Raw genomic sequence first — 22,938 nt, 5'->3', positions numbered from 1 at the left:
CCAGGCAAGTGCTCTACCACTGAGCCAAAACCCCAACCCTTGGGACTCTTTTTTTTTTTTTTTAATATTTATTTTATTTTATTAGTTGTCGTTGGACACAATACCTTTACTTATTTTTATGTGGTGCTGAGGCTCAAACCCAGGGCCTTGCACATGCTAGGTGAGTGCTCTACCTCTACCGCTGAGCCACAACCCCAACCCAGGGACTCTTTTTGATACATCAGTATTACTGGTTAAGAGTGTAGGTTCTGGGGCTGGGGATGTGGCTCAAGCGGTAGCACACTCGCCTGGCATGCGTGCAGCCCGGGTTCGATCCTCAGCACCACATACAAACAAAGATGTTGTGTCTGCCAATAACTAAAAAATAAATATTAAAATTCTCTCTCTCTCTCTCTCTCTCTCTCTCTCTTTCTCTAAAAAAAAAAAAAAAAAAAAAAAAANACAGAGTTGAGAAGTCTTCATAATAGGGTAAATAAAGCAGATTTCTTAAAAATGAATAAGCATTTGCAAAAGCAGGAAGAAAAAAAGGCTAATATCCTAGGCATAGGCAGAATACCAAAGTAAAAAAAAAAAAAAAAAAAAGTATAGGTTCTGGAATTAGATTGCCTGGCTCTTTCAATTATCAACTGGATGACTTATTGGCAAGTTATTTTAGTTCTCTGTGCCTCTGTTTCCTAATCTTGTAGATTATTCTCAGTGGATAATAATATGCTTATCTCATATTGTTGATGTGAGGTTAAAGGAGATAATATAAATAATGCACTTTATACAGTACCTGGCACAGAGTATGTTCTTTCTTTCTTTCTTTTTAAAGAATTTAGCCTTTATTTATTTGTTTTTATGTGGTGCTGAGAATGGAACTCAGGGCCTCACCCATGCTAGGCAAGCACTTTATTATTGAGCTACAACCCTAGCTCCAGAGTATGTTCTTGGTAAATGTGAGTTATTATCATTGTCATACTTGAGAGAAACCCTGAAAGTTCAGTATTTTAGATTGTTGCTAGGTTTTCACATGGGATCTCTGGAAAGCTGGATAGTCCCTTGGGTAAAACTCAAGCCATCTTCCTCACTTACGATGGGTTGAGCTGCTGTGGCCTGACACAAACCACCATCGTAACCTGGCAACTCAGCATAGAGCAATATCCCCCAAGGCACTCCTGTAAAACCAAGTCACCTGGGTCTGGAGTTTGAATTCTCAACCAGTCTTCCCTTTATTTCCTTTAAGTCTTGCTACTCAAGAGCAGCTGGAATCCTTTCCTTTCTCAGTGCCACTCCATTTTACATGTGATGCAACTGGAAGAGGAGGGAAGTAACTTGTCCAGGATCACTCAGTAAAATTTATTCTCTTAACCACCAATGTAGAACTGGACTTAGAATTATTCACCCTGGTTCATAATGCTGAGCTTTTCACCACCTCCCTTTTTTTTTTTTTTTTTTTACTTTGGTATTCTGCCTATGCCTAGGATATTAGCCTTTTTTTCTTCCTGCTTTTGCAAATGCTTATTCATTTTTAAGAAATCTGCTTTATTTACCCTATTATGAAGACTTCTCAACTCTGTTACCTCTTCTTCCCCTGCCCTCCACATTTTGTTTATTCATACTGTTTGGTGGCATTTGCCACATTGTGTCATCTGTCTCCCATGTTGAACCAGGTGCACAGGTTAAGAATGTAGTCTCATTTATCCTTCTACTTAGCTTTTAGCATACAGCCTGGCATACAGCATATGCTCAAGAAATGTGAAATCAATTAAGAATAAATGATACAGAACCTAAAAATAGTTGTCAGTAAATTACAAGGTGAAATCATATAGATTTGGCAAATTATTTTAGTCAAAGAGAAAATAAATGTAGATACCTAGAGATGGGGAAACATAGCATAGTAATAGTAATCTCATTTAAAATGTAAGTGTATGGCAGGCTGGGGCATGGCTCAGTGGTGGAGTGCTTGCCTAGTATGTGTGAGGCACTGGGTTTTGATCCTCAGAACCATATAACAAATAAAAAATAAAGTCATTCTGTCTATTCAAAGAAAAAAGTGAAAAAAAAAAAAAGTGTATGGGATAGGTGCCAATGGGCAGTAGACCAGAAGTTAAGTGTTTCAGATTTTTTGACTCAGGCACCTCTTGTGGTACAGGGTAGTAGGTATATAACCCCTTGGGGGCTTTACAACTTGGCAGAGCAACCAAGAGCCTTTTGGCTTAAGTACAAAATATCCATGAGTATTTTGAGCATATCTATGTTTTTATCTTCAGAAAGCCATGAATTTTTGCATTCTATTTTGTGTGTTTATTTTAACACGAATATACTTTTTTCCTCCACTCTCTTTTTATCCTCTGGTGTAATAGATGCTTCAGGAACATATGACATTTATTCTCTGACTTCTAGCACATTCTGGCATTTGCTGATACCCAAATCTGTGAGGCATGGAATGGGGTTTTAGTCTAATATGGCAGCATACTCACTTGCTGTGATTTGGGGGATTGCCTACTCAGGAGTATTATGTCATGGAACTGAGGAGGGTGAGCTCATCTTGTTCTAACTCAGCTGTTCCTGGAAGGCTGCAGTCAGTTGGAGGCACCTCATTACCAGAGTGCTGGGGACCAGCTGGAGAGAGTTCACAGAAGACCTGCAGGAATGATCAAGAGACTAGACGGGCTGACTGATGAAAGAATATAAATGAAAACCTTATAACTTGGCTGGACCAAGACAGCAGAAATATACAACTGTATAAATATCTCAAGAGTATAAACTTGATGTGGGCGGATAGTCTTTTATAGTGGTATTTTGGGGTGGGGAGAATAAGCCAAGGGTGATATCAAGCCAATGAAATTATAAACTAATAATTCAAAGTGTCTGATGGTACACTATTTCTTGGAACCTCCATAATTAGACCACTCTAAACCTGTGAACCTCTTACTAATTGAGTGATTTTTTTTTTTTTTTTTAATTTGATGTTCCTGGACTCATGGCTGGTGGTCTGAGCACAGAATGCTGGAGACTACATCTTGGAAAGCGGTTTCTTTCTTTTGTCCTGTCTTGTTTTGTGGAAATCAGTAGGTGATTACTAAACTCATATGTGCTGCCACTTAGCTCTATATGTACCAGAATTCTGAAGTGGACTATTCATGCCAGTTTTTTCCTTAGCTTTTTAGAATAGCACTTTAAAGTGTCATTAATATGTACTGTAATAATTTTAGGAACCAAGATACAGTATTTGATTCCTGAGGTTTATTGTATGAAACACATTCTTTGGGAAATGGTTGTGTAAAATCCCTAAATGGGCTATGAATGTCGACATGAAACTTAAAGTTGAAATTAGAAAGATTAGCATAATTCTGTGAGTATTATAGCTCTTTTCCTAAGAAGGGATAGTAAAATGAGAAGAAAATGATTTTTATGCTTTGGTTTGGTAGAAATATTCACATTTACAAAATGTAAGTACATTGCTTCGGGACTAAGACCTACACCAGGGATTGGTATCCTTTTCCCACAAAGGGTTCTATAATAAAGTTTTGTGGACCATACATCTCTGCTGCAACTACTCAGTTCTGCTATAGTAGTGTAAAAGCAGTCATAGGCAACATGTAAATGAATGAACTTGCATCTTTTCATTCTGTTTTTTATGAAAACAGGTGGATTTGGCCTGCCATCTATAGTTTGCTGGCTCCTGCATTTGATTCTTTTTCCTGAAAGTGTAGTCCGTAAGACCTGTGAGCCTGTAGAGATGGGAAGTATTGGGCCCCCTTTCAGGCTGACTGCTCTAGAGTGTAGGCCATGCTTCTGAAACTTAACAGGAATTAGCTGGGTTCTTTGTGAGAGTATAGTCCCTGAGATAGAAGGGCCACATACCATACTAGCTATGGACGGCAAAGGATTAAGAGCCAGCATCCTCAGGGAGCTATAGTCTATTAGGAGAGACTGCCATATAACAGATAATTATAAAGCAGACTAATAAATGAGGTCATAGAGGTATCTTCATCTTTGGAGTATCACAAAGGAGGAAGTGATTGATTTTTGCCTGGCATGGATAGAATCTTTAGAGAAATGCCAGAGGGATGGGGGTTGGGCAGTGCTTGAGTTGAGTTTTGAAGCTCACTAGAGACACTGCAGCATTGATAAGCATGGTAGTTCATGGTGGGGACAGTCAGTAAAGGATGTTAGAACTAAGAGTTACTTGGCTTAATCAAGTAGCTGGTCACAGAGTTGGAAACCCTATAAAGACAAAAGTTCAGTACACTTTATCTTCATTTCTTTTTACTATTTCTCTATTTGAAAAAAAAGCAATTTGCCTGTTGTCTCTCTTTTTTAGGAAAATAGGTCCCTAAAATTATATTTCTCAAGAATATGAATTATATATTAAATATAATATAATTAAATATTATATATTCAATATAAAATTATATTTGTTAAGAATTTTTTCATGTTTTTGCATCATTAAAATTTGGAAAGGCTGGGGTTGTGGCTCAGTGGTAGAGTGCTTGCCTAGAATGCGTGAGGTACTGGGTTCAATTCTCAGCACCACATACAAATAAATAAAAATGAAGGTCCATTGACAACTAAGAAAAAAAAAAATTTGTTGGAAGCTGGGGGCAGTGGTGCATGACTGAGGCAGGAGAATCTTAAGTTCCAGGCCAGCCTGGGAAACTTAGGAAGTCCTTGTCTCAAAAGAAAAAAATTTGGGTGGGGGGCTAGGAATGCAGCTCAGTGGTAAAGCATTCCTGGTTCAATCTCCAGTACCGACAATAATAACAAAAAAAGAATTTGAAAACATTGAAAGGCATAGATAGAAGATAAAAATTCTAATTCTGTAAAGAGATGACCTCTATGAACATTTTCATGTTTTTCTCTGTTTTATTTAAATAATATTATGATTCTAAAATTGGGCTTGTGCTATAATGTGAACAATTTAATGCCTGCCTTTTCACTTTATTTGTGAACATTTTATTCATGAGGATTTTCAAAGTATCATTTTAAAATCTTTATGTAACATTCCATCATAGAGATCTCTTGTGGTATACATAACTGCTCTTTTGTTTGTGAATCTTTTAAGCTGGTTCCAGTTGCTAGTTGATCCATGTTTTGGCTATGTACCTGGCAAGCCTGTCACCATGTATTAAAATATATGCATATTCTATTTTTTTAAAATATGTATGTATTTATTTATTTTTTAAGAGATAATTTTCTTTTTTTTTTTTTTAAATATTTATTTTTTAGTTTTTGGCAGACACAGCATCTTTGTTTGTATGTGGTGCTGAGGATCGAACCCGGGCCGCACGCATGCCAGGCGAGCGCGCTACCGCTTGAGCCACATCCCCAGCCCCCAATATTCTATTTTTAATTATAAAAGTTTGCCAACTTTTTTGATCTGTGGGCCTTCATTCATTCTGTTCTGTTCTAGTTAGCATTTTGTGTTTTCTTCTTTGGTTTCCCAAAACAGAGAGACAGGAGAGTAATCATTAAAAGCATGGATTTCTGGCTGTCTGAGTTTAACTCTACACTACTTTTTGTGTATAATCTTGAGAAAGTACCTCATCCACTTTAAACCTACTTTATAAAGTTAAGAAAATTGTGTTTATGTCCTAGGGTTATGAGTCATGAAGCACTAAGAACAGTTCCTGTCATATAGTAAGACTGTTTTTCTTTCCATTAAATGTTTAGTAGTGTCTTCTCATTTGTTTTATGTTGGCTCTTTGTATATGCATTGCCATAATAAACCTCCTTTCTGCAACATTCAGTCATGAGTATCTTTGTGGGTTCATACTGACTTTATTGGACTTAGTAACTTTATTTTGGAAATTCGCAGATTTTCCCCTGCCCCCAACTTCTAATAGTATATTTTGCTGTTTTAAAGATAACATTAGCCTTGTTTAATCATGTCTTATAAATGAATACATTAACACAAGTGAAATAGACTGGACAGGCTGGTAGTTTAGTTTTCTCTTTCCCAGCAGAATGTTGATTTGAGTCTTTTCATGGTATGTATGAACCTCTGTAATCTAGCTTTTCTGGTGCTTTTGTCTCATTTCTCTTCACTTGGGTTCCAGGCTCCAACCCCATTAAACTGAAACTGGGCCTGAAGTTGTATTGAGTCTCCCTCTTTAAATCTGTGCCCTAGTTTGCCTTTGCTGAAGGACTGGGTCAACTAAAGTGCTGGAGCTTCCTTCTGGGCTGTGACATAGTTACAGGCAGTGAGGTTGCCAGTCAACTCTTTTTATGAAGTTTGAGTGGAGTTTCAATTGAGGATGCTTGGTCAGGATTTACCAAACCTTGGTTACTTTTAGTGTACCAGAGTTCCCACTGCCTGTTCTATCTCTTTTTTTTTTTTGAGGGGGGGAATCTCTCAGAAAGAAAAGCCTATTACACTTCCCTTTTTTCTTTATAGGGTAGGATCCTGGGACACCAGAACAGATGCATCCTTTAGCAGTTGATTGTGCCCTGCGCTAGAGAAGTCCAGGAATGATATATTCTTGGGCTATATTTCTCTACCTTGGAATTCATCCAGTTCGTTACAAAAACATCAACTCTCTACTCACTGTGACACACGCTAAGTGAAGGTCTGATGGATAGACCCTCTCCAGTGACTTTGTGGCTTTTTTCTTCATGTGGAAGTTGGAAGACAAAGTGAAAGGAGCCAGAAGTTATTTGCTTTTGTGAATAACTTGGTTCTCAGAACATGGGCCCTCGTTTAAAGGTAAGGTAATAGGCTGAATTAAGATTCAGTTAGTGGGGTGCAGAACGTGGACCCAGTGACCAGGTCCTGAGTCTCCTTGGTAAGAGATAGCTGTTGAAGCACAGATTGTAGTGAGAATTGACTTTTTCCCTGGCAGAGCAGTTTTGAATATGAAGAAACAAATTCTCCATTTTGGGGAAGTGATTTTCACAACTGATCTTCAATGTTGCGGTTAACATTTATTTGATACTGTAATTATAAATCTTTATACTACAAAAGAAGAAAAGGGTTTTAGAATATTCGTGTCAATCAACTTTAACATTCCTTTGATATAGGTAATTTCAAGTATTTCCCTCTCCATTTTGTAGGGAACGTGAGTCAAAGGTCTGTAGTATGAAGCAAGTTGCCTGGAATCCTCCAGGGAGCAAGTATTCTCTGCACTAGATAATTGGTACTGCATTCCACCTTTCACTGTCATGCTTTATTTTTATTTCAAAAGATAACTAAAAGAGCCTTAAGAATTTATCCTTCTAATTTTAGCCTCACAGTGAAATTCTAGCAGATAGATTGGGTAACTTTTTATATTTTATTTGTTTTCTTAAATCTTTTGAAGTACTTGGCTATGCCTTTGAATTCATTCTTTTTCATAATTCATCATTGTATGAGGTTGAGCACTTTGGGGCCTCAGACAGGTTCTATTCTCAGCTGTGTCACTTGACCGGTTTTGAGATGTTCAACAAGTTAATTTTTCTAAGCCCAGTCTTTTTTTCCCCTGTTATCTTATCTTGCCAGACTGTCGTGGTGATAATTATAGAACTTAGACTAACATTGTAAAGCACTTTGGGTGGTGTTTACCTGTGGTAAATGCTTAATAAAGGGATGGAAAATTATTAGTTTATTACTACTGCTGTTATTCTGCTAGCTTAAGAGTATTTACAGTTTGCCACGTTTTATAAGGGCATGACCACCATAGAGATGAATTTGAAAACAAAATATTAAAATAAGAAAATTGTTTGAAATAGTATGGTAGAGGTTTAGTATTCCTCTTTGTGCCTGTACTAGACATTGGAAGAATTCCAATGTAATTTTATGCAGGAGAAGTATGAGCAGCAGAAAGTTGAGGGTACTGTAGAAAAATACATGAGAATTCCTGTTCTTACTGATAGATATTTGATACATACTGGTTAATCTGAATTAAATTGGCAATTTTTGGTCTGAAGAACTTAAATGAATATACTGGCTCAAGTGAATATACTGCTAATTAAATAAGTTTTTTAAACTTATATGTAGGGCTGAGGGTGTAGCTTCGTGGTAGAGCAATTGCCTAGCAATGCATGAACCCTAGGTTCAATCCCCAATACTGCAAAAAACAAACTGTTTTCAAAAATATACTGTTTTCTATCAGTGAAATTTCTGATCCTTAGGCATTCTGAACAAAAGAAAGGATATTTGGCCTTATTCATTCAGCAGATATTTTGTTCATATTTATTGCAATTATTAAATGTAATTATGTTAAATACTTTGGAGGATTTTTTTTTATTGCTTTGGAGGGATTTAAGACTAGTCTTTCCCTTATGTTATTTACCTCTCTGAAATGAAAAAATAGACAAGAGACTGAAAGTTAGAATATAAGAACGATAAGATAGATAAAATCAAAATTGAATGGAAATTCAAAATTTCTAAGATTTTAACTTCTTAGAACATGTGAAGGAATTTTTAAGTTGGGGATTAGGGAAGTTTCAGGGAATGAGGATAGGATTTTCCATAGATTTAGCATCAGGAGGTATCTTTTAGATAGAGATTGAAAGCAGGGAGGTGTTTCCGGGCAGACTTTTAAAAAGGCATGGAGAGGGCTGTGGCTATGGCTCAGTGGTAGAGCTCTTGCCTGGCATGTGTGAGGCACTGGGTTGATTCTCAGAACCACATGTAAATAAATAACATAAAGATTAAACAAATAAAGAATAAATAAATAAAGATTCATCAACAACTAAAAATATATTTTAAAAGGCATGGAGATGGAACATTTCAGGGCATGTATTTGAAAGTATAAAAGATCTAATTTAGGTGGATCATAGAATGAAAAGTGAAGGATAATAATGAATAATTAGGAGGAGATGTGGCCAAGGAGAATAGTGCAGGGTTGGGATAGCAAGAGGCAGGGAAGAGAGAACTCCCTACAGAATCAGTAAAAGGATAAAAAATGTTATGGAATACAGGTGAAGACTGAAATAAAAATAATTGGAATGACAAAAACAGGCTATGAAACAATATTCAAGAAGAGCCAGAAAGGGGAAAAATGTAGAAGGAAGGCAAGTTCAGAATGTAACTCTGGGGAAAACTTGGAGATAGGCAAATATTATTGGGGAGGTGTTTGAACTGTGAGCAGTGCTATATTTTGCAAAAGTCAAATCAGTGAGTGAGAAATTGACAGCTTACTCCTTAACCATAAGGAGATTTTAAGAAGAGAGGAGAGTGATTTGGAAAAAAGTTGTGATTGGTATGCTGAGTTTTAAATGATAAAGGGAATTTAGGGTAGAAATGTAGAATCAACTTACTGGAAAAGATCTAGGGATTCTAGAAAATCAGTAATGATGATTTGGTTGAGAAATAAGGGAATGGGGAGAAATGGCCAAGGATTCAACATGGTAAAATTTATTACTGCCAACTTCATGGGGCCTGGGACTTTGGCTATTGTGTTATATGCCATTCCCCCAGTATCTTGTACATTAAGTAAGTTACTCAGTATTTGTTGGATGAAGTATTTTAGGATGAGATTTTAACTTCTTAGAACATTTTTAGACATCAAATTAGAATAGAATGAAGCGCTCCTGTACAGGTGGAGATTTTAGGTACAGTAAGAGAAGCCATGTCTTTTGTAACTGATGCATTTGTCACTGAAGAAAGTGTGGGCCAGTAGAGAATTTCCCTTGATTTCTTCAACTCTGAAGCAAAGGAGTAGTGATAGTGGTACTTCTGTAGAGAATAATTGTAATGATCACTAAAATCTTGAAAAAATACTGTGTGCCAGACTTAATTCTGAGCTGTTAATGTGTTATCTCATGGCACCCATATGTAGGTATTAATCCTACTTGACAGATAGGAAACTGGCATTCTGTAGAGAGATTAGATGATTTGTTCTGGTTCACTTTGTGAATGGTAGTGTATGGGCTTGAACCCAGATAATCTTAACTATAGAGTCTTTGCTCTCATCTTCTATATTATACTATTTGATTTGAGAGCTGTAATTGCTTTGGGACTTATGTTGAAGTCATATTAAAGAAGATGGTACCACGGAAATGATTAAATCTTTCACTCTTACAGTAGTGAAAATTCTGAAGCCTAGACAGGTCTACAGTTAGTTGTAGCCCTGGAACTAGTCCTCAGGCTTTTGACTTACTGCTTATGAGCTGCCTCTCATAGGAAAGGTTGTTGTAGAAGTCAGAGATCATAGATCTGAATTTTTCTAGCCATTGTGACTCAAGCCATAAATTCAGCACTAATTCCCCCCAAAGGAGCAAGAGGCTTGATACCACAAGCCTGTGCCATCAGCCACATGTACTTCATTTTCTGTTGAATGCTGTAGCTTTTCTGAGAACTGGAAGTTTTCACATCCAATATTACATTGGATAGCATCCAGCTGAGAAAGCACTTAAGGCAGTTAAACTGCTAGGTTTGGTCCTGCTGGGTTATCTAGCACATCCTGTGAGGTTCAGAAAGATGCTTTTTGAGAGATAATGACAGCTTTTCAGCATAAGATCCCAGAAGATGTGATATTTGTTGGGAAAGAGGCTCAGAAGTTATGATCCTAAATTTCAGGTCTATATATTATCTTAATAATAGGGAGCTTCTTTATCCTTGTATGTTGACATTTCTAATTTTTCATGTATTTTTTTTTTCAAGTAGGACTTCAGATACCAGTCTAAATAGGAATTTCTATGGAACTTGACATGGTTATTCCTCAAATTACCTACTATCTGTGGGTTCTGTTGAGAATACTATTATCATAGGAACCAAAGAACCATATTCTGTCTCGTTCAAATTTTTTGAGCACAATGAGACATAAAAGTGCACCCTGTGGGTTTTTTTTTTTTTTTTTTTTTTTCTTAAGTTGTTTAGGTTCTTCTTAGCTCTGGAGCCTAGAAAGTTTTAGCCGTTTTGTCCCAAGTAATATTCTAGTGCTGACAAAGGTGCTGGATATTGATAACCTCAACATATATTGCCTTAGAAACAAAGAGAATTGAGTATGGGCTGGAGAGCATCTGCAGCTCACACAAGGTTATACTCAGTGAAGTGATAGGGCAGTTGAGCACACATTGCGTTTTTTCTTGGTGGTGCCTTTGGTGATTCAAATGATCCAATGAATAACAAAGATTGAGTTTTGTTCTGGCAACAAGTTTAATAACAGTAAAAGTTTCCCCTCAAACCCTGACCTTGGCAGGCATCACTTAGGATGAGAAGTACAGTTTCTTCCTTTTGTTCCCCTCTGCTGAACTCATTTTTCAGAGGGCTAGTAGTTTGTCTGATTTGGTAATGGCACAAATGACTTCTTTTACATACTCACTGCTTATTATTGGGATGATCCACAATTCGTTTTAATTACATAATGCCAACATGGTAATAATACTTTTAAAAAATCTATATTTTATATAACTGTTTCTACTTAGCTGAATTACTTCCAGAAGGCAAATACTGTAAAGGGGGAAATGCTTTCATTGTCCTTTTTGTTTGTGTTAATTAGAACTATTTTGCTTGGGGGAGGGAAACTGTCTTGGGAGCCCAGGATCTAAGAAGATGAAAGCCCTGTTACTACATTTTGTAATTAAAGTAAGTGACTGTTTGTGGTGTTCTTAGGGTGGTCAATAGATTGGAAGACTTTGGGAGGAGTGATGCAATCTCTTTAAATGTGTGAAATATGTTGTAGAGTGCCTGTCAAACTAGAGAGGGCAAAAAGGTATTGACTCTCTAGACTAGAGAGCCGTGTTCTGTAATTTGTTTCCCTCTAAGATGGCTATAAGGGAAAGTTGGAGAAAAAACTAATAAGTTTGCTGGGCACAGTGACACCTGCCTATAATCCCAGTGGTTTGGGAAGCTGAGACAGGAGGATCGTGAGGTCAAAGCCAGCCTCAGTAATGGGCACTAAGCAACTCAATGAGACCTTGTCTCTAGGTAAAATATAATATAGGGCTCAGGATGTGGCTCAGTGGTTGAGTGACCCTGAGTTCAATCCCCAGTACCAAAAACAAAACTAACAAGTTTTCTTTCGCAGCTGCAGCTGTGATCCTTGGCTGTCTGTTGGCACTGAAGGGACCTGATGTTTTACGTTATTGGTATGTTATAGAAAGAGCTTTCTTAATTATCTTTTTTAAAATTTTTTATTGTTACCAAGTTGCTTTTTGTTTCCCTGACTATTCCTTTCTCTCTTGAAAACAGAGCTAGAAATATTTCCACTCATGCCAAAATGTACCTTCACAGGTTTGGCAGAGGAATTCATTCACTTGGGAAATACTTATTGAGCAATTACAGTCTGTGCCAGACACTGTTTACTGTGGATTCAATGTCAAATCAGGCAAAAATCTGCTTTTAAGGAGTTCATAACATGAAAAGGAAGATGATCAAGGAGGACATAAGTTATAACAAATATGGGAGTTTGAGGGAGCCAAGAAGAGGGAACTCTTAACTCTAGTGGGGCTTGAAGAATGCCTGTGCCTAGTGGACAAGGGAGGGAAAGGCTTCCAAATGGAGAGACCTGAGTGCATATTCTTTTTACTACTTTTGTAAGGGTCCAGCACATCCAGGAAAGTGGGGCTGGAGGAGAATGATGTGTAGTTTATGCTATGGAACAGTGTTGGTGAACTTTTTTTCTATGAAAAGCCAGAGAGTAAATATTCCAGTTTTGAAGGCTCTATATTCTCCTTGCAACTGCTAAGTTCTGCCAGTGTGATACAGAAGCAGATGTAGACAGTTTGTACCCAAATGGGTGTGACTGGTTCCCAGTTGAACTTCATTTATAGAAACAGATAGTAGGTGGAATTTGTGGCCTGAGGGCTGTAGTTGCTGACCCCTGGTCTAGCTGAGAAGTTCCTCACTTCACCCACAGAGGAGGTGGCAACCCTATACAGTGTTTCTTCTTCATCTTACAGTCTCATCCTGACTCTCTTTTAAGTTTTGTGAGATGGCTAGCCTGTTCTGTGATGAGAAGCTATAATGTGTAACCAGCAGCTGGTTTGTGTGTTCTCTCCTTTATATAGGTGGAATCACAGTGTCTGTGGTTGCATTCTTCTTCACAATTAAGTTCCTCTTTGAGCTTGCCGCACGAGTAGTCAGCTTTCTTCAAAATGAAGACCGTGAGCGCCGAGGGGACCGGACTATTTATGACTACGTGCGGGGAAATTATCTGGATCCCCGGTCCTGCAAAGTCTCCTGGGATTGGAAGGACCCCTATGAGGTGGGCCACAGCATGGCCTTCCGAGTGCATGTAAGGGAATGTTTCTGTCTCCATCCCCATTGGGTTTTCTGAGTCACTTGCTTTCCAGAGACCAATTCAGTCCAATGATGCTGCTGGCTGGAATGTTAACATTTTCCCTTGTTTCTCATCTCCTCCTAGGAACTTGAGAACTCTTAATATACAAAGAGTGGTGAATTTCTGTATGCTTTTGGTTTGCTAGGTGCTTAGCTTTGAAAAAGTTTAAAACTTAATGTTACCTTTTCAAAAAATTGTATTGAGAAACTTAGGTATTGAAGATTAGGAGTTGGCAAACCACAGCCTAAGGGCCTTCTGTTTCTGTAAATGCATTGTTATTGGTCAGTGTGTCTTCTTTCTTACTTGAGTCCTTAGGACAGTTCAGTAGCTTTGTGCATGACCCACAAAGCCAAGAATATTTACCCTCTGGCACTTTACAGAGAAGTTTGCCAGTGCCCGCGGTGACTTCTCTATTGTGTAGCATAAAAACAGGCAAGAGAGCTGGAACCTCTCCTACCCTTGCCTGATTCTTTCCTTTATTCAGTGCCAGTGCTGCCAGTCTACTGCCTTCCATTTTTGATTAGTATTGGTAATATTATAGAAAGGTCTGGAAAGACCAAGAAGGCAGCATTTGTGGTTCATAAATGTCAAGTCAAAATTGGTATGTTCTTGATTCAGCGGTGTATTCTACCCCTGTCCTCTGAACAGGTGAAGAATATGTTCATGACTTATTGATTTTCTTTGGTGTGCCGAGGGAATTTGTCTCTGTTTCTGTGAGCAGAACTGTAAGAAGCAGGTAGGCACGGGGGTTTATCAGTATGACCTTGGCCGGCTACTTCCTCTTTCCCCACTCTCTTATCACACCAAAAATGTTTTTCTCCTCTGCTCACTAACAGGTGCTCCTCTCCTCTCCTCTACAGTTATTTTATAAGAACGGGCAGCCTTTCCCTGCACATCGGCCTGTGGGACTGAGAGTTCACATCTCTCATGTTGAGCTAGCAGTGGAAATTCCAGTGACCCAGGAAGTCCTTCAGGAGCCCAATTCAAATGTAGTAAAGGTGGCCTTCACTGTACGCAGGGCTGGGCGTTATGAAATTACAGTGAAGCTTGGTGGATTAAATGTGGCCTATAGTCCCTACTACAAAATTTTTCAACCTGGTATGTTCTTTGTTGTTTTTTTCTCCTTCCATTCCTTTTTTGGTGTGTTGGTTTTTTAGTGAGATTTGAGGGATTGAACCTAGGGCCTTGTGGTTACCAAGCATATAGTTTGCCACTGAGCTTTAACCCTTTACCCCTAGATTTAATTCACATGCCATAAAATGCATCTATTTAAAGTGGAGAGTTTAAACAGGCATGATGGTACATGCCTGTAATCCCAGCAAGTTGGGATGCTGAGGCATGAGGATCACAGGTTGGAGGCCAGCCCGGGCAACTTAGTGAGCCCCTGCCTCAAAATGAAAAACATAAAAGGGCTGGGGATATAGGTCAATAATAAAGCACTCCCTGGGTTCAATCCCCAGTACTGCAAAAACAAAAACAAAAAAACTATTAATAATAATAATACATATACAATTTAATGTACACAGTTATGCAACTATCACCATAGTCAATTTTAAAGCATTTTCAATATCCCCAAAAGACTCATTATCAGTCACTTTGTCACCAAATCCCCAATCCTAAATTTCTAAACCACTTATCTATTGCTTCTGTAGTGTTATCTACTCTGGACATGAATGTAATCATAAGATACATGGCCATTTGTGACTAGATTATTTAACAATATAATGCTTCTAAGACCTACCCATGTCGTAGTGTGAATTAATTCTTCGTTAATTTTGTTGCCAAGTAATCCAGTATATGGATATACCACATTTTATTTATCTATTGGTAAGCTGGTGGGCATTTGAGTTTTTTTCCACTTCTTGACTAAAGCTCTTGTGAAATTTTGTGTAGATATAATTTATTTTTTTTTTTAATTTCTCAAGGAGTAGAATTGCTGAGTCTTGAGCCTAGCAAGTTCTTAAGGGCTAAGGGCACCAGAATATGTAGAAAATAAATTCTTCTGATTTTTTGAAACCTTTTCAAGTTAAAGCGTCTTGATACGAATCCCACCCTTGCTGCCAGTATGCTTTACTTCTCCCTAAAGAGTTTCTGCTCATGCTTCTGGTATCTAGGAATGGAGGCTTTATCTCTACCCTTTTTTCCTCTTGTGTCCTTTATGCCAGATAACAGATGCTGACTGACATTGAGGTCCATCAGTATAATCTCTTGACTCTTGGTTTGCAACATACATGTTTAGTGTATTTGGGGCGGGGGGCGGGGTTCTTGTACACCTGTCTTCTGCCTTGTACCCTGTCTTCTGCCTTGTACGCCTGTCTTCTTTCAAGAAGCTTCGTTAGATAATGGCTAGTTTGGTATCCACAGAAATGTTAGGACCATGGCTAACTTTGGGAGTCAAACCTTAAGAAGATTGGTGTATCTTTTCTTGACTGGTTCTTATCTTGCTATCTTCTGCAATAGAAGGCTGCTCAGAACAAAGTAGCTCCCAAGCCATCCCTCTATTTGCTTCCCTTGAATGCCTCACTCTGGAGACTCCTTTCCACATGAATTAGCACCTCACCTTCTTGCCTCCAGTGGAGAATAATTTCAATTGTTATGATATGTACTAATTTGGTTTTAATTAACATTTTTTGAGATAATTGTATATTCACATGCAATTATAAGAAATAATAGAAATCTGGTATATCCTTTACCTAATGTAACATCTTTTTTTTTTTTTTTAAGTTGTAGGTAAGTCACAACACCTTTGTTTTTAATTATTAATTTTATGTGGTGTTGAGGATCGAACCCAGGGCCTCATACCTGCTAGGCAAATGCTCTACAACTGAGCTACAACCTCAGCCCAGTAACATCTTTCAAAACTATAGCATGGTGTGATATAGTACAATATCACAACCAGGTTTTTAATATTGATACAGTCAAGGTACAGAATGTTTTTATCACACTCAAGGATCCCTCATGTTGCCCTTTTGTAGCTACACCATTTTCCCTCCCTCACAGGCCTGTTTCTTTTTTATTATTACAATTTTTTATTTTTAGTTGTAGATGGACACAATGCCTTTATTTTATTCATTTATTTTTATGTAGTGCTGAGGATTGAATCCAGTGCCTCACACATGCTAGGCAAGCGCTCTACCATTGAGCTACAACCCCAGCCTCCACAGGTCTTAACCCTTGGAAACTCACTAATCTGATTTTCATTTCTATACTTTTGTCATTTGAAGAATGTTACATAAATAGAATCAAAAGGTATGCAATCTTTTAGGATTGGCTTTATTTTCACTCAGCATAGTATTCTGGAGATGCAGCCAGGTTGTTGAGTATATCAGTAGTTAGTTCATTTTTATGAGTAATATTCAATGATATGAATATTTAATTATCCATTGAAGGACATCTGAATTGTTTTCAGCTTTTGACTGTTGTGAATAAAACATTCATGTATAGGTTTTTGTGTGAACATAAGATTTCATTTCTTTGGTATAATGCCCTAGAGTGTAATCGTTGAATTGTATGAAAATGAATGGACATGCTTAGTTTTTTGTTTTTTTTTAAGTTGTATTTGGACACAATATCTCTATTTTATTTATTTATTTTTATGTGGTGCTGAGAATCAAACCTAGGCCCTCGCACATGCCAGGCGAGTACTCTACTGCTGAGCCACAATCCCAGCCCCACATGCTTAGTTTTTTAAAAATAAAATTTCCAACTCTTTCCAGAGTGACCTATCACATTTTATATGCCACCAGCAACATTTGCATAATCCAGCATCTTTGTGTCCTTGCCAACATGTAATATTGTCACTATTTTTTATTTTAGTATTCTGAGAAGTATATGCTATTTCATTATGGTTTTAATTCACATTTCCCAAATGGTTTAATAAGGTTGAACATCTTTTCATATGCTTATTTGCCATCTGTGTATTCTCTTTGGTGAAATATTTCTTTTTGTCTTTTGCTGATTTTCTAAGTAGATTTTTTTCAATGTTGAATTTTGAGAGTTCTTTATATATTCTGCATACCAATCTACAGACCGTATGCAGACCAGCATTACAGAGTTTTGATTACTGTAGTAATTTCAAGTCCTAAAATTGGAAAACTGGCTCTTCTCACTTTATTCTTACAAAATTGTTTTGGCTATTCTATTTCCTTTGCCTTTTCATATGAATTTTGGGATAATGTTGTCTAAATCTATAAATAATTCTGTTGGAATTTTAATAAGAATTATGTTAAACCTGTAGGTCAATTTGGGGAAAATTGACACCTTTACAATGTTGAATCTTCCAATTAATAAACATGATATTTTTCATTTAAGATCTTTGTTGTTTTTCTCTTAAGCATTTTGTAGTTTTCCACGTGTAAGTCTTATACCATGTTTTATCAGATTTGTGCCCCTTTCATTTTTTTTTGCCATTGCTCACACATTTTTTGATATTCATTTTTCATTTAATACTTTTATAATACTTTTTTATAATTCATTAAAAATCTTTATTGATTCATGCTTTCTAGAAAAAAATTCAATTAAATCATCAAAGGCCATTACTTTTCTTTGCTCTAAATACTAAACCATTTTCTCCACCAAATATCATAATGTATATTTTTATAGCTAATTATTCTGTAACAGCTGTGATTCTCAAACCTTTTTTCCCCAAAAACACTTCTTAAAAATACAAGATCTTAGTTGCAAACAGACCATAAGTAGCAATTTAAAAAATCAGAACAGGCAAAGCCTTATTCTTATGGACCAAATCACCACTGAGCTGATGTCAGCCTTTCAGGCTTTGTTCAGTGGCTCTGCACTATCAGAGGTGTTCCACAAATATTCTCAACATCACAAGGGCAGATGCTGATGTTCTGATGCTGCAAACAACCACAGGGCATAGAGGGGAGACCTTGCCAATTTAGTTTAATTTGACAAGAGTTTTCTTTTGCACTTCTTTCATCATTTTCCTTGCTGTTGGTATCAATAAAATAATTTTCTTTTTCATTCTCTCTCTCTTCTATTTTTTCTTCTGTATCTTTAAAGGTTTCTTTATCTTTTTTTTTTTTAAAGAGTGAGAGACAGAGAGAGCAAGAGAGAGATAGTGAGAGAGAATTTTTTTTTTTTTTTAATATTTATTTTTTAGTTTTCGGCGGGCACAACATCTTTGTTTGTATGTGGTGCTGAGGATCGAACCCGGGCCGCACGCATGCCAGGAGAGCGCGCTACCGCTTGAGCCACATCCCCAGCCCCGGTTTCTTTATCTTGAGTGGAACTTTTTGTCTCTTGATAGTCAAAATTTTCAAATACTTTTTCGCTTTGGCCTTTAAAACAAATTCATCAGATATTCCTAGTACTTTTCATTTTCCGTTTATTATTCTTTAAAACCTCTGTACAATTACATGTTAAATTAAGAGAGTACTAAACTCCCACTGAAGTGTTCCACAAATTTAGTGAAAGCTTGATCTTTTATCCTGGTCATTGTATGTTCTCACTATAGCCCAAATCCAGACAATTATTTTATAATACATGTTGGTAAAATGTGTTCACACATTTTTAAGGCCTATCTCACTCCTCTGTTCCCTGTGGAACTCTAGTACTGTATTTTTAACTCTCAGTTCTGTTTCTCCACATTTTAATTTTGTTTAGTTCTGGCAGTTGTTAGAATTTATAAAAATGAGTCCATAAAGTTCATTTGAATTAGTGTATTTTCTTTCCTCTTCCCTCCTCTTCATTGTGTTTTAATTGTCCCTAAGAATTGGGAGGGGACTCACTAAGCAGTTCTTTGTGCCTTAAAGAATATCTTTTCTATCTCTAAATGTTAGAGATAGAAACACTTGCCTAGCACATATGAGGCACTGAGTTCAATTCTCTATTATCTGTTCCAGGAATGGTGGTTCCTTCCAAGACCAAAATTGTGTGCCATTTTTCTACACTTGTGTTGACCTGTGGGCAGCCACACACCCTTCAAATAGTGCCCCGAGATGAGTATGACAACCCTACCAACAATTCTACATCCCTGAGAGATGAGCACAATTATAGTTTGTCCATTCATGAGGTAAGTGGCCTTTTCTCCCCCCTGTCTGTTTTGACAAGAGTAGGCTCCTTCTGTCATTCTCACCTTTTCTTTCTTTCTTTTTTTAATATTTATTTTTTAGTTTTAGGTGGACACAATATCTTTATTTTTACATTTACATGGTGCTGAGGATCGAACCCAGTGCCTCACGCATGCTAGGCGAGTACTCTACCACTGAGCCACAATCTCAGCCCCCATTCTCACCTTTTCTGATTGACTCCAATCTCTTGTCTCCTTTTCTGGACTTGTGTATTGTCATATCTTTATCTGAGTAGCTGTCTGTCTCATTAGTAATTATGAGACTTAGATTACATGGTAGATAGGAATGTTCTTTGTAAAGAATGAATTGCCTTAGACTGGGGTTGTAATTCAGTGGTAGAACACTTGCCTAGCACATGTGAGGCACTGGGTTCAATCCTCAGCACCACATAAAAATAAATCAATAAAATAAAGGTATTGTGTCCATCTACAAATAAAAAATTTAAAAAGAGTAAATTGCCTTGCAAATAGGAAAAATGGTACATGTTGAGTAATGTTTTGTTTTTTTTCCCATAGCTTGGCCCTGAAGAAGAGGAGACTACTGGAGTCTCATTTGAGAAGTCAGTGACATCGAACAGGCAGACTTGCCAGGTTTTCTTGCGACTCACCCTGCATTCTCGTGGTTGCTTCCATGCCTGCATTTCTTACCAAAATCAGCTGATCAATAATGGCGAATTTGATATTATTGTCTTAAGTGGTGAGTTGGAAGCTGTGATTTGCTGTCTCTACCCTCCTCCCCACTGCCACTTCTTTGTGTGTCTGTACTCTTGTCCCACCAAACAAACATTTGATATTTGAACCACACTTGGCTTAGTGTGCTATAGACTAAATGCTTAGAAATAGGCAATTTTTTCTTCCCCTCTTACTTTAAATCTTATCCTTGTTATGCTTCAGAGAATGAGAAGAATATTGTTGAACGCAATGTGTCCACGTCAGGAGTGAGCATTTACTTTGAGGCTTATCTTTATAATGCTACCAACTGTACCAGCACACCATGGCACCTCCCCCCCATGCACATGAGCTCTTCCCAGCGCCGGCCCTCCACTGCTATTGAAGAAGAAGATGAAGACTCACCCTCAGAGTGCCACACTCCTGAGAAGGTGAAGAAACCGAAGAAGGTGTACTGCTATGTGTCACCAAAGGTTGGAACACCCCATTTTTGTATTATAGTCCCTCTACTTGAGCCTGCCTCTAATTGGGATTTAGTAACATTAGCAACAAAATACCAGTCTGAGTGCTGGTGGGGCAGGATCATTGACTTGACTTGAATGGTTTGGGGATGCTGCTAAGAGAGGTTACTGAAAGTGGAGCAGTAGATTGATATTTGTTTGGAACTAGCCTAGATCTCTGTCTAGAGAGGCTTTGTGCCTTGGCACTGTGAGCATCTGTCTGTGCTGCCTTTTGATTGCTTCAGTGGAGAATTTTCAAGACATGGCTCTGAGTTGTAAAGAAAGCTACTTTTAACCATTAAGAAGTTCTCACCAGTATAAAAATCACTATTGGCCCCTTGTACTATGTTGAAACAATTTGGTCATTTATTCTGTGATTTGTGAAACCTCAATAAATGGATGTCACATCAGGCTCCAAGATTGGAATAAAGAAATTTTGGCAGAGACAAGAAGGTGAACTTCCCAAGCCCCTGAGCTCAGAGACGCTTTTTATAAGTGTTTCATTTGAATATTTGTATTTTCTTAGTAAGTTCTCATAAAAATGAGACTCTGTTGAAATACCCTATTTTATCTGTTTAATCTCATAACCAAAACTGAGTTCAAATTCTGTTCTTCAGAGCACTTGCTGTATACCATCTTCACTTAAAAATCTAGCCTTTATTTGGACTAGAAGGGATGGTAATGAGGGAAATGGATGAGGTGAATGAATGAAATAAGACTGGCTTTGAATTGATCATTGCTAAAGCCTGGTTATGGGTTCATTATATTGTTTTCTCTTTGGAAAATGTCTTTAAATCAAGAAAAAAAATCTGATCTGCCTCATGTTCATATAATAAGTTTTTTGTTTTTTTAGATTAAAGAACTGTTACATTGTCTTTTCCTTTTTTGTAAATTGCAAATTGCATAGGAAGATCCTTCTTTATCCTTGCATGGAATATTTTGGTGAACTTTTTGTGTGAGCTGCCCCCAAAACACACATGCATTACTATCCTCTTGCCTTTCCATCCCTGGCAAATCCTTGGCCACCCAAGGAGGAGGAAAGTAATGGGTCTGGAAGACTGGTATGCCCTGTCTGGACTTAACAAAGTCATTCTGACCAGCACTGGGCTGAGTAGGAGATTCGGATTGTTTCTGGGTAAAATGTTCACCACTCTGATCCCAGCTATTTCAGAATTGTAAGACTTGAGTTTTAAGGTTATAAATTGTCTCTGTGAAATTTTATGTCATTGTAATATTTTTAATTTGCCCTTTTGGGGGGGGGATACCAGGTATTGAACTCAGGGGTACTCAACCATTGAGCCACATCCCCAGCCGTATTTTGTATTTTATTTAGAGACAGGGTGTCACTGAGTTGCTTAGTGCCTTGCCATTGCTGAGGCTGGCTTGGAATTTGTGATCCTTCTGCCTCAGTCTCCTGAGTCTCTGGGTTTAATTTGCTTTTTTAGAGGTAGAATTGATTATTTATTTTAGTACTAAGTTAACCCTCTTTGTCCATCGAAGAGGCAGGTTATCATGAGAAACACAGAAACTTTGATATTTGAATTAAAATACCCAAATAGGGCCCGTTTATTTATCACTCACTTTGTTTTCTGTGTGTTGATTCTCCAGCAATTCTCAGTGAAGGAGTTCTATCTGAAAATTATTCCCTGGCGCCTGTACACCTTTCGAGTATGTCCAGGAACAAAAGTAAGTTGGACCTTACATCTAGTTCTTGCTGAGCAGGCTTCAGCTCTTAGGATGTTTCAGGCCACCTCCCAATCCTCCCCGCTCCCCTCACCCCCACCACTAGGGCTTTCAGTGTTTTTGGAAGTTCTCCTTGTACACAAGGGATTCATTTCCAAATAAAGAAAGGGTTATCTCCTCGATTAAATGGCACAAAGAATATGTAAATTCTAGAAGGACACTTGCCTACAGAAACAGAAATTAGCAGCAATTCGGAATAGTTTACCAGTTACCTTTGTCTCTAGGACTAAATTCATACAGAAGGCCTTGGTAACTCCCAGTATGCTAAAGCTCATTCTTTTAAAAGAAACATTCTCTCATATATTTTCTTAAAAGTCTTTTTTTTTTTTTTTTTAACTTTTCTGGGCTTTTAGAATATAAACTTTTATCCAAAGGTTTGTTGTATATGTTGTTTTATAAAAATCACTTTCCTCTAGCAGTTTGGAGTAGCAGTTTTTGTTATTTTTTATATCCTTACTACTTTTGCCCTTCTTATATTTTATGTTGGAAGGTCTATAGTGTTGATTGTAATCCTTACTTAAGGCAATTTCTGCAATTCAAATAATTTTAAATAAGATTTGAATTGTAGAACATTGAGGTGAAAAAAAGGAGATGTACTCCTGGTTGGTGCTCACTCAGAGAAAGCATGTTTACCTGGTTTTTTGGTTGGTATAGAAGGGTAGAAATGTGGAAAGATTTTGCTGGGATTGAAGGCTTTATAGATTAACTTTTTTTTTTTTTTTTTTTTTTTTTTTTTTTTTTTTTT

The 22,938-nt window shown here is 37.4% G+C and overlaps 1 protein-coding gene across 9 annotated transcripts in view; it reads left to right on the top strand.

The window, feature by feature from the left end:
- Positions 1 to 22,938, top strand: part of Arel1 (apoptosis resistant E3 ubiquitin protein ligase 1) — a 47,555-nt gene that overhangs the window by 10,619 nt on the left and 13,998 nt on the right. For 6 of the 9 annotated variants that reach the window (XR_001504358.2, XM_015493962.2, XM_015493973.2 and 3 more), the window contains 8 exons: positions 6,383 to 6,691; positions 11,937 to 11,997; positions 12,919 to 13,145; positions 14,051 to 14,288; positions 19,055 to 19,224; positions 19,798 to 19,978; positions 20,176 to 20,423; positions 22,059 to 22,136. Coding sequence is in view for 8 of the 9 variants with exons in the window: in XM_015493962.2 (XP_015349448.1) it covers positions 11,982 to 11,997; positions 12,919 to 13,145; positions 14,051 to 14,288; positions 19,055 to 19,224; positions 19,798 to 19,978; positions 20,176 to 20,423; positions 22,059 to 22,136 (1,158 nt within the window). In the remaining variant the exon portion in view is untranslated. Of the gene's footprint in view, positions 1 to 5,606; positions 5,626 to 6,382; positions 6,692 to 11,936; positions 11,998 to 12,918; positions 13,146 to 13,838; positions 13,927 to 14,050; positions 14,289 to 19,054; positions 19,225 to 19,797; positions 19,979 to 20,175; positions 20,424 to 22,058; positions 22,137 to 22,938 lie in introns of those variants that run through there. The other 3 variants (XM_048798993.1, XM_048798996.1, XM_048798997.1) reach the window with 3 other exon arrangements.

The sequence above is a fragment of the Marmota marmota genome, unplaced genomic scaffold (assembly GCF_001458135.2).
Source record: "Marmota marmota marmota unplaced genomic scaffold, marMar, whole genome shotgun sequence".
NCBI classification, from domain to species: domain Eukaryota; kingdom Metazoa; phylum Chordata; class Mammalia; order Rodentia; family Sciuridae; genus Marmota; species Marmota marmota.
This window is presented reverse-complemented; position numbering and strand designations above follow the sequence as displayed.